Source organism: Drosophila willistoni, chromosome 3R, assembly GCF_018902025.1.
Source record: "Drosophila willistoni isolate 14030-0811.24 chromosome 3R, UCI_dwil_1.1, whole genome shotgun sequence".
Classification (NCBI taxonomy): domain Eukaryota; kingdom Metazoa; phylum Arthropoda; class Insecta; order Diptera; family Drosophilidae; genus Drosophila; species Drosophila willistoni.
The window spans coordinates 32,716,285-32,729,581 of NC_061086.1; the positions used below are offsets into that span (position 1 = coordinate 32,716,285).

General features: G+C 35.6%; 2 protein-coding genes across 2 annotated transcripts; one reads left to right on the forward strand and one right to left on the reverse strand.

Annotated features, from left to right (window-relative positions):
• The first annotated feature begins 61 nt into the window (after positions 1-61).
• On the forward strand, positions 62-1,550 carry LOC6649676 (26S proteasome non-ATPase regulatory subunit 13). Its single transcript, XM_002072266.4, has 4 exons — positions 62-271; positions 339-452; positions 512-1,042; positions 1,100-1,550. Exons 1-4 carry the CDS (start codon positions 162-164, stop codon positions 1,491-1,493), a joined length of 1,149 nt encoding a protein of 382 aa, XP_002072302.1. The 5' UTR covers positions 62-161; the 3' UTR covers positions 1,494-1,550.
• On the reverse strand, positions 1,546-4,537 carry LOC6649677 (glutathione-specific gamma-glutamylcyclotransferase 1). The gene is made up of 3 exons (XM_002072267.4): positions 3,851-4,537; positions 3,071-3,106; positions 1,546-2,404 (listed from the first exon to the last, which is right to left on the reverse strand). The coding sequence occupies exons 1-3, from the start codon at positions 4,169-4,171 to the stop codon at positions 1,889-1,891; spliced, it is 873 nt and encodes a 290-aa protein (XP_002072303.1). The 5' UTR covers positions 4,172-4,537; the 3' UTR covers positions 1,546-1,888.
• Between the last annotated feature and the right edge of the window lie 8,760 nt (positions 4,538-13,297).

Genomic DNA, 13,297 nt, shown 5'->3' on the forward strand with positions numbered 1-13,297 from the left:
TAGAGGGCGCCACTCTTTATTTCTTATCGATATATATCGATTAATCGTTGTTACATCGATATGCCATCACTAGTCGGCTATTGTGATTTGCAGTTTTTGTAGCTGAGACATTTTATTATTATCAAAAAAATTCGAAAATAAGAATATAGCATTTATAAATAATGTCCAACACACAGACATCAGTTGCCACCTACCTGGCCGCACAGAAGAAAACCACAAATAAAGCCGTAGCAGCAGAGTGGACCGTCATCGAGGAATTGTACAATGAAAAGTGAGGAGAAGGACCACGCAGCTAGTTTTTGTTTTTTCGGTTTTCACCAATTTAATATTCATTGCAGATTGTGGAATGAGTTGACCATTAAATTGGTAGCCTTTGTCCATCATGAAACACTACAGGATGAGACGACCCTGCTTGAACTTTACCAGAATTTCTTGTCCACCTTCGAAACAAAGTGAGTAGCAACGCCATCACAATGATGCTCTTCGATTCACAGTATTCCCTCATTTGCAGAATTAATCCATATGGGCTAATTCAAATCCTGGAAGTGGTTGTAGACAACATTAGCGATAAGAAAGAGGCCATTGATTTCCTGGAGAAAATGAAAGACAAAGTCAAAATCTGTGATGAGGCTGTCTGGTATCTGCAAGTTATGCAGGGTAATCTCTACCTCAGTAATTTGAATGATTTAACCCAAACAAAGCTGATCATTGAGGAACTGCGCGATGTCCTCGAAGAAGCTGGCAATGTGACGCCAGTCCATGGCAAATACTACATGTTGGCTTCGCAATACTACCGCCGAGTGGGCAAACACAGTGACTACTATCGTTGTGGCCTGCAGTTCTTGGGTTGCTCTTTGGACGACTACCCGAAAGATGAATGGGCACAGCAGGCATTTTTCTTGGGCTTGGCCGCCCTGCTCGGTGAAGGAGTCTATAATATTGGTGAATTGCTGGCACATCCCATATTGAAATCACTCAATGGCACTGAAAATGAATGGCTTATAGAGCTGCTGAAAGCCTTCAATACGGGCAATATTAACAAGTAGGTCCGATTCATTGACTATCAAGCTTTATTGTAATATCGTTTTTGTTGCCACAGATTCAACGAAATGAAGAGCATTTGGTCTAAAATACCCGATCTTGCTGCCCAAGAAGTAAAATTGCGTCAGAAAATCTCTCTACTCTGCCTAATGGAGATGACATTCAAACGTTCCGCTGTGGAGCGTGCCATTCCCTTTGTGGACATTGCCAATGAGACCAAACTGCCCGCCAAGGAAGTCGAATTGCTCATAATGAAGGCCTTGGCTCTGGACTTAGTACGCGGCGAAATCGATCAAGTAGCCGGTGTAGTCAACATGTCCTGGGTCCAGCCACGTGTTTTGAATCGCAACCAAATTGCTGGTATGGCTAGCACATTGGACACCTGGATGGGTGCCATCACCAATATGGAAAAGTTAATGGAGAATCGTGCTGCTGAAATTCTCACCAATTAGTTTTAACTCCAGCTTCGGTTTCTTTTGTATTACAAATGAAGATAAAAATAACTTACATTTCGATTTTAGTTTTTATTTTTCATACATTTTCCATTCATGGAATTATTCTCATCTTAAAAAATCTAGAATCTAACTTAAATCTAAATGACTTATTGAACTAAATCAGATCACTTATCGGAGGATATTTTTATGGCCTAAAGAGGGAGAGTTATTTACAATTTAGAGAATACATTCAATTTTTTTCTTTTGTGGTTAGACTCTGTGCGTTAGTTTCCTAAAAAATAATGTGTGGCCTAAAGGGAGTTTCATGAATTTTGGAATTTTGTTGTAGCAATAAACGCCCTTTGTATATCACTTTGCCGCCACGCCCACCCTGACTGTAAGATCCATGAGGATCAAATGTTCAGGCAACGCAATTTGGTCTCAGGTATGCGGGATGTAAATTCAAACGATGGCGGACGACGTATATCCTCATGAGAGTCACGCCGTATACGTTCCGGATTTCTGCCCATGACAGAGCTAAGCGGTATTTCCCTGCGATAAATCTCTTCGAGCACCAGTCGTTCCAGCTCGAATAGATGATCATCGCGCACACCGGGTATCTCTTCATGCATGAATTGGGCCAGTCTCAGTAGATATTCGGCATTGTGTCCGCTCGGTCCACGGCATTCGACAATCTGTTGGGCAATGTGCTCCAATGTGCCATCGCCTAGCCAGTGTATATTCTCGGGTGTGGCCACATAGACCAGAACTTCGACAGCCTCGCCACTGAACGGTGTATCGTGGGAGGCAACGCGGGGAAAGAATTTCGTATCGAGCGTGGCATAGCCACCCAAAGTGCATTCACGCTGCTTCAGGTATTCCAGAGCTGTGTTTCCTGTTATTCTATATGCGCAGCCCCATGTAATGCCCTAAAAATACAAAAAAAAATTCAAGAAATTTAGTTAAATTGTTATAAAAATAATATTTAATTTAAAGAGAAGTGAAAATATTTTAGCACCCACGATCATTTGAACACCCACCATAATATTTTTGCTTATCGCTTATAATTCTCAAGTTCTTATTCCGCCACGCGGACGTTTAAATAGCGACATCAAATGTGGCTAACAAGCTGTTTTGAGTTTTTCATGCTTGTCTCTCGGGGTAACACGACGAGTTCCTGGTAACTCTTTATAAATATTTACACCCTGGGTAAAGTCCCCGGGCCTATGATAGAAAGTATCAAGGCGTAAAAAGTGTATATAGAGAGGGATTTATATTTCTCTTTACATATATTCGCCTATATTCCGCGGAAATTCGCCTTGCGTTGCGACGAAGAAGGAACGAAGTCCGCAAGGATTTCTCTCCCGAGTCCTTTGCGTTTGGTTGTCTGCGGAAATGTGCCAAATATATCAGATATGGACGAGTTGGCAATCATCAAATGCCACGTGTATTTGGTGTTTGTCTACACGGAATGGGGCTTACGTTGAGAAATTTGAAACGGCGACAAAACAACTTTTTTTGCTCTTCCCCTCCCCTCCTTCTCTATCTATCTCGCCCCTCTGTCTATATCTTATACTATTTTTTTTCATTCTTACCTCTTTGTCCTCCACCAGCGTTGCAACACGTCCAGGCTGTAAAGTAAAGTAAAAAACAAAGTGAAATGGCAAATTATTGTATATTCATACTTATAAATCCGAGTGACGATTAAATTTATGGCACACAAAGGGAAAAACGTAAACAATAAGGTCGCGCACAATGTGTGAATGCAATGTGAATGGGATATGACCAAGACGAACCTTGGCTTATTTTCTTTCTTTCGATAATACTTGAATAAAGAGTTATACATATGTATGTATATTCCATCCTACACACTCGACATATCTGCGATTTATTGAACGCAAAATAAATTGATTTGAAACATTTGATTAGAAAACTTATCAACATTTTTTTGGGCGTGATTTAATGCTAATTAAAAAGTAATCTGTATCTTAATTGAATTAATCGTCAGACAAAATGTGTATTGTATGGATTTTTTTGTTGTGTTTTTTTTTTTTATAACTCTCCCAGAGACATTTTGTGTTGTTTGTTATTTTAGCTGAATGCTCTCAACATCAGCTGATAACACACGACATATAGATAATGCGAAGCGAGCGACCGGACTTGCCGGGGCGTTAGGTAGTGTTCAAATAGAATGGCAACAACAACAATAACAACAGCAGCAAAAAGAAGCGAAAGAAAAGAAAACGTTAAGTAAATAGTGGCCCTAATGAAATACTATTTCACGGTAGATTATTTAAAATGCTGTGTGCCAGTATTTGCAGTTGAATAATAAAATAAACTAAGCCAAACTTAAGTAGATCATTTTAGTTAATTACCTTCTCTTCGGTGCCCCGATGCGTTACGTTGCCTTGCCAGAAGCGCCGGACATAACCTCGTATATAACCGGTTATGCATTTGGTGTAGGTGAAGCCAGGATGCCAGCAAAGTGAACCATAGCCAAAAACCCAGCAGGCAGGATCAGTTTGGCCATTTATATTGTTATTATTATTATTATTGTTGTTGAGCTGATTCTCCTGGCCATCCTCTCCACGGAGATTGCCATTGGTGAAAAGGTCCTTAAAATGAGCTGGCACTGCAGGCAGCTGCTGTTGCTGTTGCTGCTGCTGCTGCGGCTGTCGTCCACTAAAATGAGCCATGATCCTTGTCCAAAGTTAGTTTGATTGCACAGTTTCCGAAAGAATAAATTTTGTAGCTCCAAATGTTGTTAATTGCTAGTAAGAACTTTTTGCTGAATGTGCCGAGTGTTATATATGTATATCCGTGTCCTTAAATCCTCATCTGGACATACTGCCGCTGGTGGAGGGCCTTCTGGGCATACAGGTGGTAAGGGGGCGCTTGGGCTTTAAGGCTCTTCTCTCACATTTTTTGTCGAGCTTCGGCTCGACCTATCAGCTGGGCTATGTGGCGGGCGAAGATGTTGTTGTTGTTGTTCCTGTGACAACAAAGGGCAAAATGTGTTGTTTTTATATATATATTAACATTTTGTTCCCCCCTCGCCTTGAAATATAAAAAAAACTAAACCACTTTCCCCCACGCTTACTTGTTCAAGAATTCTGTGCTGATTTGCCTTTTCGTTTTATTTTAGTTTTTGTTGTATTATAATGCCTAAATTGTTTAATTACTTTGTTATTTGCGAAACGTCTGCGACTAAATAGTTCCGCCAGCAGCTGGGAACTAAAACCGAATCAAGTGAAAACCGAAAACATTTTTCAGAGAGCAGCGAAAAATACGAAAAAATAAAAAAAAAATAATAATAAATATTTATGACGCTCTGTCTAGAGCGACGCAAGACTTATCTATAGAGAGGCTATGAATATTGTGTATTTAAATTGTTATTGTTGTTCTTTTTTCTCTGTCTCTCATTAGCGACACTCTCTCTTTCTCTTGGTCACTCTTCTTTCTCTCTTTCTCTCTCTCTCTGTCGGTGTGTTTCTTGTTTTGATAGTGGGGGCAACTAAAGCAAGTTCTTCAATTTTTTTATATACCCTAACCCCAAGTGGGGGGTAACAATTTGTGTATTCAGATTGACTATAGAACTTATTTAAGCATATGTATTCCTAATCTGTATCCTAGTCGATCTACTCTAGTTTATCTAGTCTAGTTTGGGATGTATCTAAAGTTCTTTTAATTACAGAAGAATATCTTAAAGTCGTATTTAAATTCACATTTTCTGCTACTCTTAAGGCTAAAAGTGACTTGCTTTAATAGGCTCCTTCATCCATAAATTAACAAACAATTAAATAAACTTAAAATATTTATATTGCTAATAAACGGTAAATAATAAACGCTCATATAATGACTTGACTCAAATATCGCTACGCAAAAAAAAAAAGAATCAACTCTAGTGCCTCTTTAAATACATAAAGGCAATAAATTAACTCAATTAATAAATATAAATAAATTACTTTAAATTAAGATTTGATTAAAAGAATTGATTTTATATGAAAAAAAAACTGCCCAATCATTTAACGCCTATATAGAACCCTCTTGACAAAATCTCATTTGGCAGCCAGACAAAAAGTATTATATATAGACGTTCTATCTGTACAATTAATATGGAAAAATAAAAAACAACTTGAACAATTCAAGTACGTGACTGAATGACCACTGACTTTGTGCGGACTTTAGCTACATACATAAATAGGTCTTCAACCGATTCTACGATTAATATACTTACGTTTTTTCATAGGTTTTCGAAACGAATCAGAAAAATTAACCCTCTAGACCATTTGTCTAGCTATGGGCCTAGCAACAATGCTTTGTTGCGTTTGTAATACTCTTTACATAGATTAGATTAGCTCTCCAACAAGTTGAGTGAACCGTATTTACGATTATTACTTGGCATAGGTCATAAATTTTATGTATTGTCTTTTTTATATCAATAAAATAATTGTAATTGACGCAATCACTAAAACTAAACAAACAACTAACTTGCTGCTCTAACTTACTACCCTAATTATTGGTGGTTAAACCTTGGCATAATTGAATGTTAGATTTTGTAATCAGAATGAAAAGTTTGCCAAAAACCAGTAACAGTTAATATTAATACAATGTTTAAGGCATAAAGAAGTTAAATTTGAAGCAAAGCAATGCCCTAACCTTTATGTGAAGCTTTAAGGTCAAAAAGAGTCTGTTGTTCTTCAAAATCCAATTTTTAAACTTAAAAACAATAATTTGACCTCAATAATGAAAACCTTTTGCTCTGTCTATCCTTTTATTCCAAATCAGAGTATTTCCAATGTGCCATCTCGCAATGTTTGTCTACAAACTGATGGGTTTTAAGTTGCTAACCGCAGTTTTCTTAGAAATGCGGTGAAATCCAAGATGCGGTGGAATTACTTTCATTATCTATCACCTGGCTACCTATAGAGTATTTAAAGTACGGCCTTGTGCATTAAATTTGATTTATCTTAATGTAAACATACGCGTGGTAGTGCTGGGGTCTAAGTTTGCTTAGACTCAACTAAACTACGCCGCTGCCAAAATGTAGAGAGAAAAAAAAACCCAACATATGCCGGGATGTTGTGGGATATGTGCGAATGGTTGGCTCAATAACTATATATATATGTACATATATATTGTATATATACTTATATCGTATGTATGAATATTTTTAGCTGTGTATTTAAATATCGCCGCGTTCATGCATATATTTAAGCATTTTGCACTCTTTGTTTTGATTGCTTACCCCCAAGCAGCCTACCCCACGTCGTCGAAGTGTGTGAAATTTATATTCCGTCCGTTTCGTTTTTATACGCTCTTTCTAAATACCAGAGGTTTGAAATGCTTGTTTGGTTTGTTTTTATTTAAAAATTCATACATATATATCTATAGATTTTTTGTGTGTTTTACTACTTTTGCATAAATATGATGGTTTTTTTTTGTTTTGACCTATAAATGTTTGCATGAGGGAAAACAGGCTCATGGAAGCTGATGGAAATTTACCAAAAAGTTCAAAAACCCTCAATGTACATATATATAAATTCTACGCATATCCGCATATCCACACAATGTATGTTTGTGTGTGTGTGTGTGCGTGTGTTTGTATACATAGATATTTTGCTTTCCTTTGCTTTGCCTTGTTCTTTTGGTTACGTATACGCCATGTAGTCCGCATTTATGTGCACAAAAGCAAAATGAAAATTTGCTTGCTTTACGTTATTTTTGTTGTTGTTTTTGGCTTGTTTTTTTTTTGTATCTACTCGCTACACATTGCTGAATCCTTGATACTGAACTTTTTTCATTGTGAAAGTTTTTTGCCAACAGTTCAAGGTTATAGCCCACTAGAACTAGAAACGAAAGGCATTTCATTTCATTTTGGTTTTTCTTTTTGTTTTTTTTTTTTTTGCGGTCAAAAGAAAAACAGAGAGAGGGAGGAAGCAAGAGAGAGAGAGAGGGACAGTTGAGTGTCTCTTGAGGTTCAGTGGCTGTTAAGAGAGAGACAGAAACAGAGAGAGGTTAATCAACTGTTTCATTTCGTTGCTTTGCAAATTCTGCGCCCCCAAAAAAATTATATATATTTTTTTTGGCTTTCATTTTCCCCACCTGCCCCCGCCCAAGCCACCTAGAACCAACTCGCACACTGATATCATGTTCATGTGTAAGTATACATACATTTGTATCTATATATGTATGTATATAGGTTAGGGCAAAAATTCCTCAATTATAAACAAGAGCACGAACCTCAGACATGATGTTGATGCCATTTTGGGCTTAATTTATCATACCCTTACATGGTTAAGGGGGCACACAAGAGAATGCATTTGCACTGACGCCTTTAGGTACATACATTTGATCAACAGATGTATTAAAATCGCAGAAAAACAACTGTAGGCAGATCTAGACATTTACGATCCCATAAAAAATATAAATACACATTCTTCAGCATCAACAGTCGCCTCGATCTAGCTATAATCAGAAAGCCTCTTACTGATATATAAAAAGTATTTATATAAGACTACCAAGAGGAGATTCAACCCCGACATTTATAAGACTTCAGTAGCTAATTCAACTGATTAATATAGAGTAAGCCCTTTTGATAAGGCTTCAATGAGTAAATAAAACTTTGATAACCAAGTCTTGAGAATATTTGTATAATCTCTGGCATTTTATCTTGGCCATAAGAGTGGTCAACGATCTGCAAGTGTATATAAACTTCGTTGCGTCAGTTTTCATTATTTCCGGACAGTCGAGTTCTTTTGTCCACTTTCATTTTATATAATGCCTACTAGTTAATTTACTACAAATTAATCGAAACGAAGATTGACAGCATCTTCTTTAAGTGAACACTTATTCGCATTTCTCCCACTATATATATTACTCGATGACCTCGTCATCGTATCTGACTGTACTTTAGTTCTTAACAATTTGATTTTATAATGTAATATATTTTTCGGCATTTCTTTATTTAATTATGCCACTTGAAGAAATTAAATAAATTAAACTTTTGCTTTCGATTCGCACCTCTCAATTAAATCAATTAAAAATATATTTTATTTTATTATGCCAGGACTAAAGAAATGTTGACTTTCAATATATATTTAATTGGCTTTTTTAGTGTAATCAAGATTTTGGGCGATAGCCCACACACACACACACACACACCCCCGATTTTGGCCGACAAAAGTTGAGTGTGTGATTTATGGTCGCGCGCGTTAATACTGGAGTGATAAGAGCCTCCACACATAAGTTCATTATGAAACCTGAACGAAGCCTGTACGGGGGACTTTCGTGTTGCAAATGTCTGTGAGTTGCTAAAAGGTGATAAACATTGAGGGCCAGATAAAAAACTGATCGGCCAGACAAAGCCTTAGACAGGCACAAATGTAAATAGCAACTTTGTATATTTGTTTATTAGCACATTTGGCCTAGATCTATACCCTAATGACAAAGTCTATTTACTTTTGATGAGAAAAGTTATCTATTTCAATGGGAGACAACGTAGTAAATAATAGATAAATTGTAGCAAGAAATTGTCTACAATTTTGCATCTAATGTTATATTCAAATATTATAGGATATGGGATATTAAACTTATCACTTGCTAGGATCTATTTATAATCTAATATTTATCCTAGGCTAGGATCAATTACTAATATTATTTTGCAATGTATTTTCTTGTCGTTTTTAATAGAGTAACAATGAGTCGCCTAAAGTCTTCAAATTGTATTTCATTTCTATTTTGTTATGGTTTGTTTTGCTTGAAAATTTGTTGACGATTTTTGTTTTTGGGGATATATATTTTAGTATTTTGGTTCCTTTTATTTCAATTCAGGCCAAAATACTCTTTAGACACGTGTTGCTCTCTCTCTGCTCCTATTATAAATTTAGCTCTCACTAGTTTTGACGCATTAATCAATTTATAGTCATTTAAATTTTGATGAATGTTTGCTCGTCGACACTTTAGACATTGGGTAACTTGTGTATTAAATAAAAAACCAGTTTCCAAAAATTAATTGAATGTATTTTATACATATGTTTAAATCAATGCAAGTTTCCAAAACTAGAAGTTCAATTCATATGTATATGTATTTTTAAGACTTTTGTTAATGAGAGGAGCTTAGTTTCAAAAACTTTTTTAAATTGCAACAATTTATTTACCTCACCCTGAAATGTATTTATAATTGTATATTAAATGGGTTAAATACAAAAAATATGTCGCCATAAATTACAACACAACACAACAACAAAATTTGCATTTTGTGTAATGAAAGTAAATATTTATTTATATATATATATATTTAGTGTTTAACTACGTGTAATTGTGTATGTATCTATCAGACACGTTTTGCTGTAGTGGGGGAACAGCTGATAAGATTCGTTTGTTATTCGTCTGAGAATTAATAACAATAATTACAATAGTTTATAACACTTGTCAATCAGATTTTTGCATTTTGCAATAACCCTGAAATCTGAACCGTGAATTGAGCAAACAAAATTATAAAAGGGAAGCTAACTAAATTCTAAACACGTAATGAAAAGGAAATGTTACTAGAATCACTTGAAGAATCTGGAAAAGGAGGTGAAAAACAATTGATTTCCTCTTAAAATGCAAGTGTTAGCTTAAGAATTTATAAAATCTTGGAATAAATAATTGTAATGCAATCAAGTTGTAAACATTTTTGAAATCTTAACATAAAGTATATAATTACGCAGTATGCCAGAATAATTAATGTGCTTAACAAATCCATAAAAACAAATGAAGAACATTTAAAGTTTATAGCTAATGTGTAATATTTTTTACCTTTTCTATTTTTGTTTAATTTTTTCTAAAATTTTGGGAAGCTTTTTTAAAAGGTTATTAATGTTAAATAATCTGCGTTGTATAAATCTATACATTATTTCAAAGAGTCCTTGAATTTGGAATTCAGAGATCCAAAAACATTTTAAAAATTTAAGACAAACAACGTTTAATTTAAATAAAATCTGGTCTAAAATACTCTTTTTTTTACTGGTTATTGACTGATGTTATTGGCCTTGGAATAACAAGTCTTAAAAGAGCAACAACCCCGCTTGACCTTCCTAGAATTCAGCCCTAAGGGGAACCTTTCCTTTGAGTATAAGATAAATAGTTCATTAAAGTCTGTGGCTACTGTATGTATTTATTTTCAGGGCCCCGCAAATTGCAACAACCGAATATATGTACATATGTATTTCTATAAATGTGCATTGTTTCATCGACTTTTATATAAAAATAACTACATAACAATTTAAAAATAAAAATAGCTAAAATAGCTTTTAAACTGTTTTGATGAAGGCGTAAAACTCTACGCATTTGAGCGTAGAGGAGAAGAAGAGAGCAAGAGAGAGAGAGAGAGAGTGGGAAACCCTCGATAACAGGTGTGGGAGATTGTGCGCGGTAGCAAAAAATAACAAACAACAGTGGAAGAAGCAGAAGCATGCCAAACACTGATAACATTCAAGAGTCAGATGTAAAACAAAAACAAAGTAAATGCATTATTACACACACAACATACATACATGTAAGTGAACATGTAAGTTTGTATGTATGCACGTGTTGACACTGAAGATAGTGACTCTCACTATAGAGAGTGGGAGAGAGAGTGACTGTAAACTTTTGGCACACTGACACACATAAAAACACTATATTTATTCCCCCTTTCCCCTCCCCCGACCCTTTCTCTTTACAGCATCATTTTTTGATGTTTACCTCAGCATTTGTTTTGACTTTGAGTTGACGTTTATCCAATTGAGTTGATGCTTCAGCTTATCAATTTCCGCATAAACTTTTGCTCTGCACTTTTTAAATAGTATATTTTTATCAACTTTTCTATAATCCAGTTATTTGAGTTTACAGCAACATTTTCCAGTTGCCGCCAGTCGGAATTGCACATAAACAAAGAAGACGAAGGCGAAATAACGCACAATTATCTTACTATCTCTTTTTAACAAAACGCGCGAGCTCGTCTCTCAACCGCCTCGTTGGACGGCTACGATGTAACTGTAACTGTGTGCTCATTGCTGTGTTTCCCCACTCAAATCTTATATTGCCACGCAATGGAGGGAGAACTCCCCAACCCCCCCACCATCACTATCACCAACGCTACTCCAACCCGCCGTCCAACAAAACAAAACTTCCCTTCGGCATTGTTTTTATACCCTATAACCTAAGGAGTACACAGGTATATTAGAGACCATTAAATATCTGTGGCAAACATCTGTAAATTAGGTAATATTAACCCTACTTCCTTACAGGATCATAATAAAATAAATATGGGAACTTATGGTGTTCTTGCCAGAAAAATTCATCAAACTTTGAAGCGCATTAACCACATTTCACTTTGGTACTGGGTATTTTAAGGTCGACCCACCAATTAAACGTATGACATTTTTGTGTATTATTGCTGAGTTTGTGAAAAGTATATTCACCATTTTTTAATTAAGTTTACTACGTTTTTAAAATACATATTAAAGAAAACCATGTGAAGAAAATGAAGCCATTTAATGATAAGAAAGCTTCAAGGATTTGATGCTGCCTCTTTTGCGCATGGGATATGTCCCATCCTCCCCCAGTCGCTCTCTCTCTCTCTTTGATTCTCTTTATTTTGGCCGATTTGTGTTACTCATCATCATTTCTCTCTGACCTTCTATTGCATATTCTCTTTGGCTGACGTAATTTCTACGCTCTGTTGCCGCATGTTGCACATTTTTATGAATGGAAAGCCGCAAGCATAGCAACACCAATACCAACAACAAGAACAACAGGTGAAAACAGCTGCAAAAGAAAGCAAACAAGTTGCAAACACACAAAAACAAACTCAATAAGAGACTGGCAACCTAACGGTTTATACATACATACATACACAGTAATTGTCTTAATTGCAAAATCATGTGTATGCGTGTGGAAGTGGCCCATGTTGATTTGGCCCAACCTTCACTGATAAGCATCATCAAAAAAAAGTGTTTAACTGCTAACTGATGCTAGCACACCCACAGGAAATTTCGTCATCCTATTTTTTGGCAATAGATAAAAAAAGCAGTAATAATAAAAGAAAATCATTTTCTACAACACATTTTAATACATTAGTAATAAATAATTAGTAATTCCTATTAAGTAGAATTATTTTTATTGTGCTCTAATTTACTTATTTTAGGTCCGTTAATTTCAAATAACTAGCTGCTAGAGAGCGCCATACACTGCGCACACTGGCGCCACCTGCACATATCAATACCCATTTAGAGCTACCAACTCTTTTCATTTTCCACTTCCTGGCGCGGAATTGAAATAAATGCAATTGATAGAATTTTGTAAACTCTTTTACATTCATTCTTAATGCTAAATCCAATTGTCACAGTTGTAAAAAGCAAAATAAACATAAAATCCAATTTGCCAATCTTACCGAGGACACATAATCCTTATGCAAATTTAGTCTTTATAAAACTTTTCAAGAGATCAGATGTCGTTTCTTATGGGTTTCCTTATACGCGCCCTATTGATCTTGGCAAATATAAGGACAGCTGCAGTAAAATCGAAATATATAACATTGAAAAGTAATCATAATCCAAACCTGTACAAGGAGCAATTGCAGTAACAGAACAAACAGAATATTCAGAATTTAGTCTTGGCCACTACTTTACAAATGAACCATGTCATTCCTCATCTACATATAAGATTTAGCAAAATAATATATAGTATTTATAGCAATGTTTCATTTATTCTATTTTCATAACTGAAAACAGTATAATACAAGACGAAAATGGTAATTGTACCTGCAGTAAAGTATTCATGTTCCTAAAGTGTTT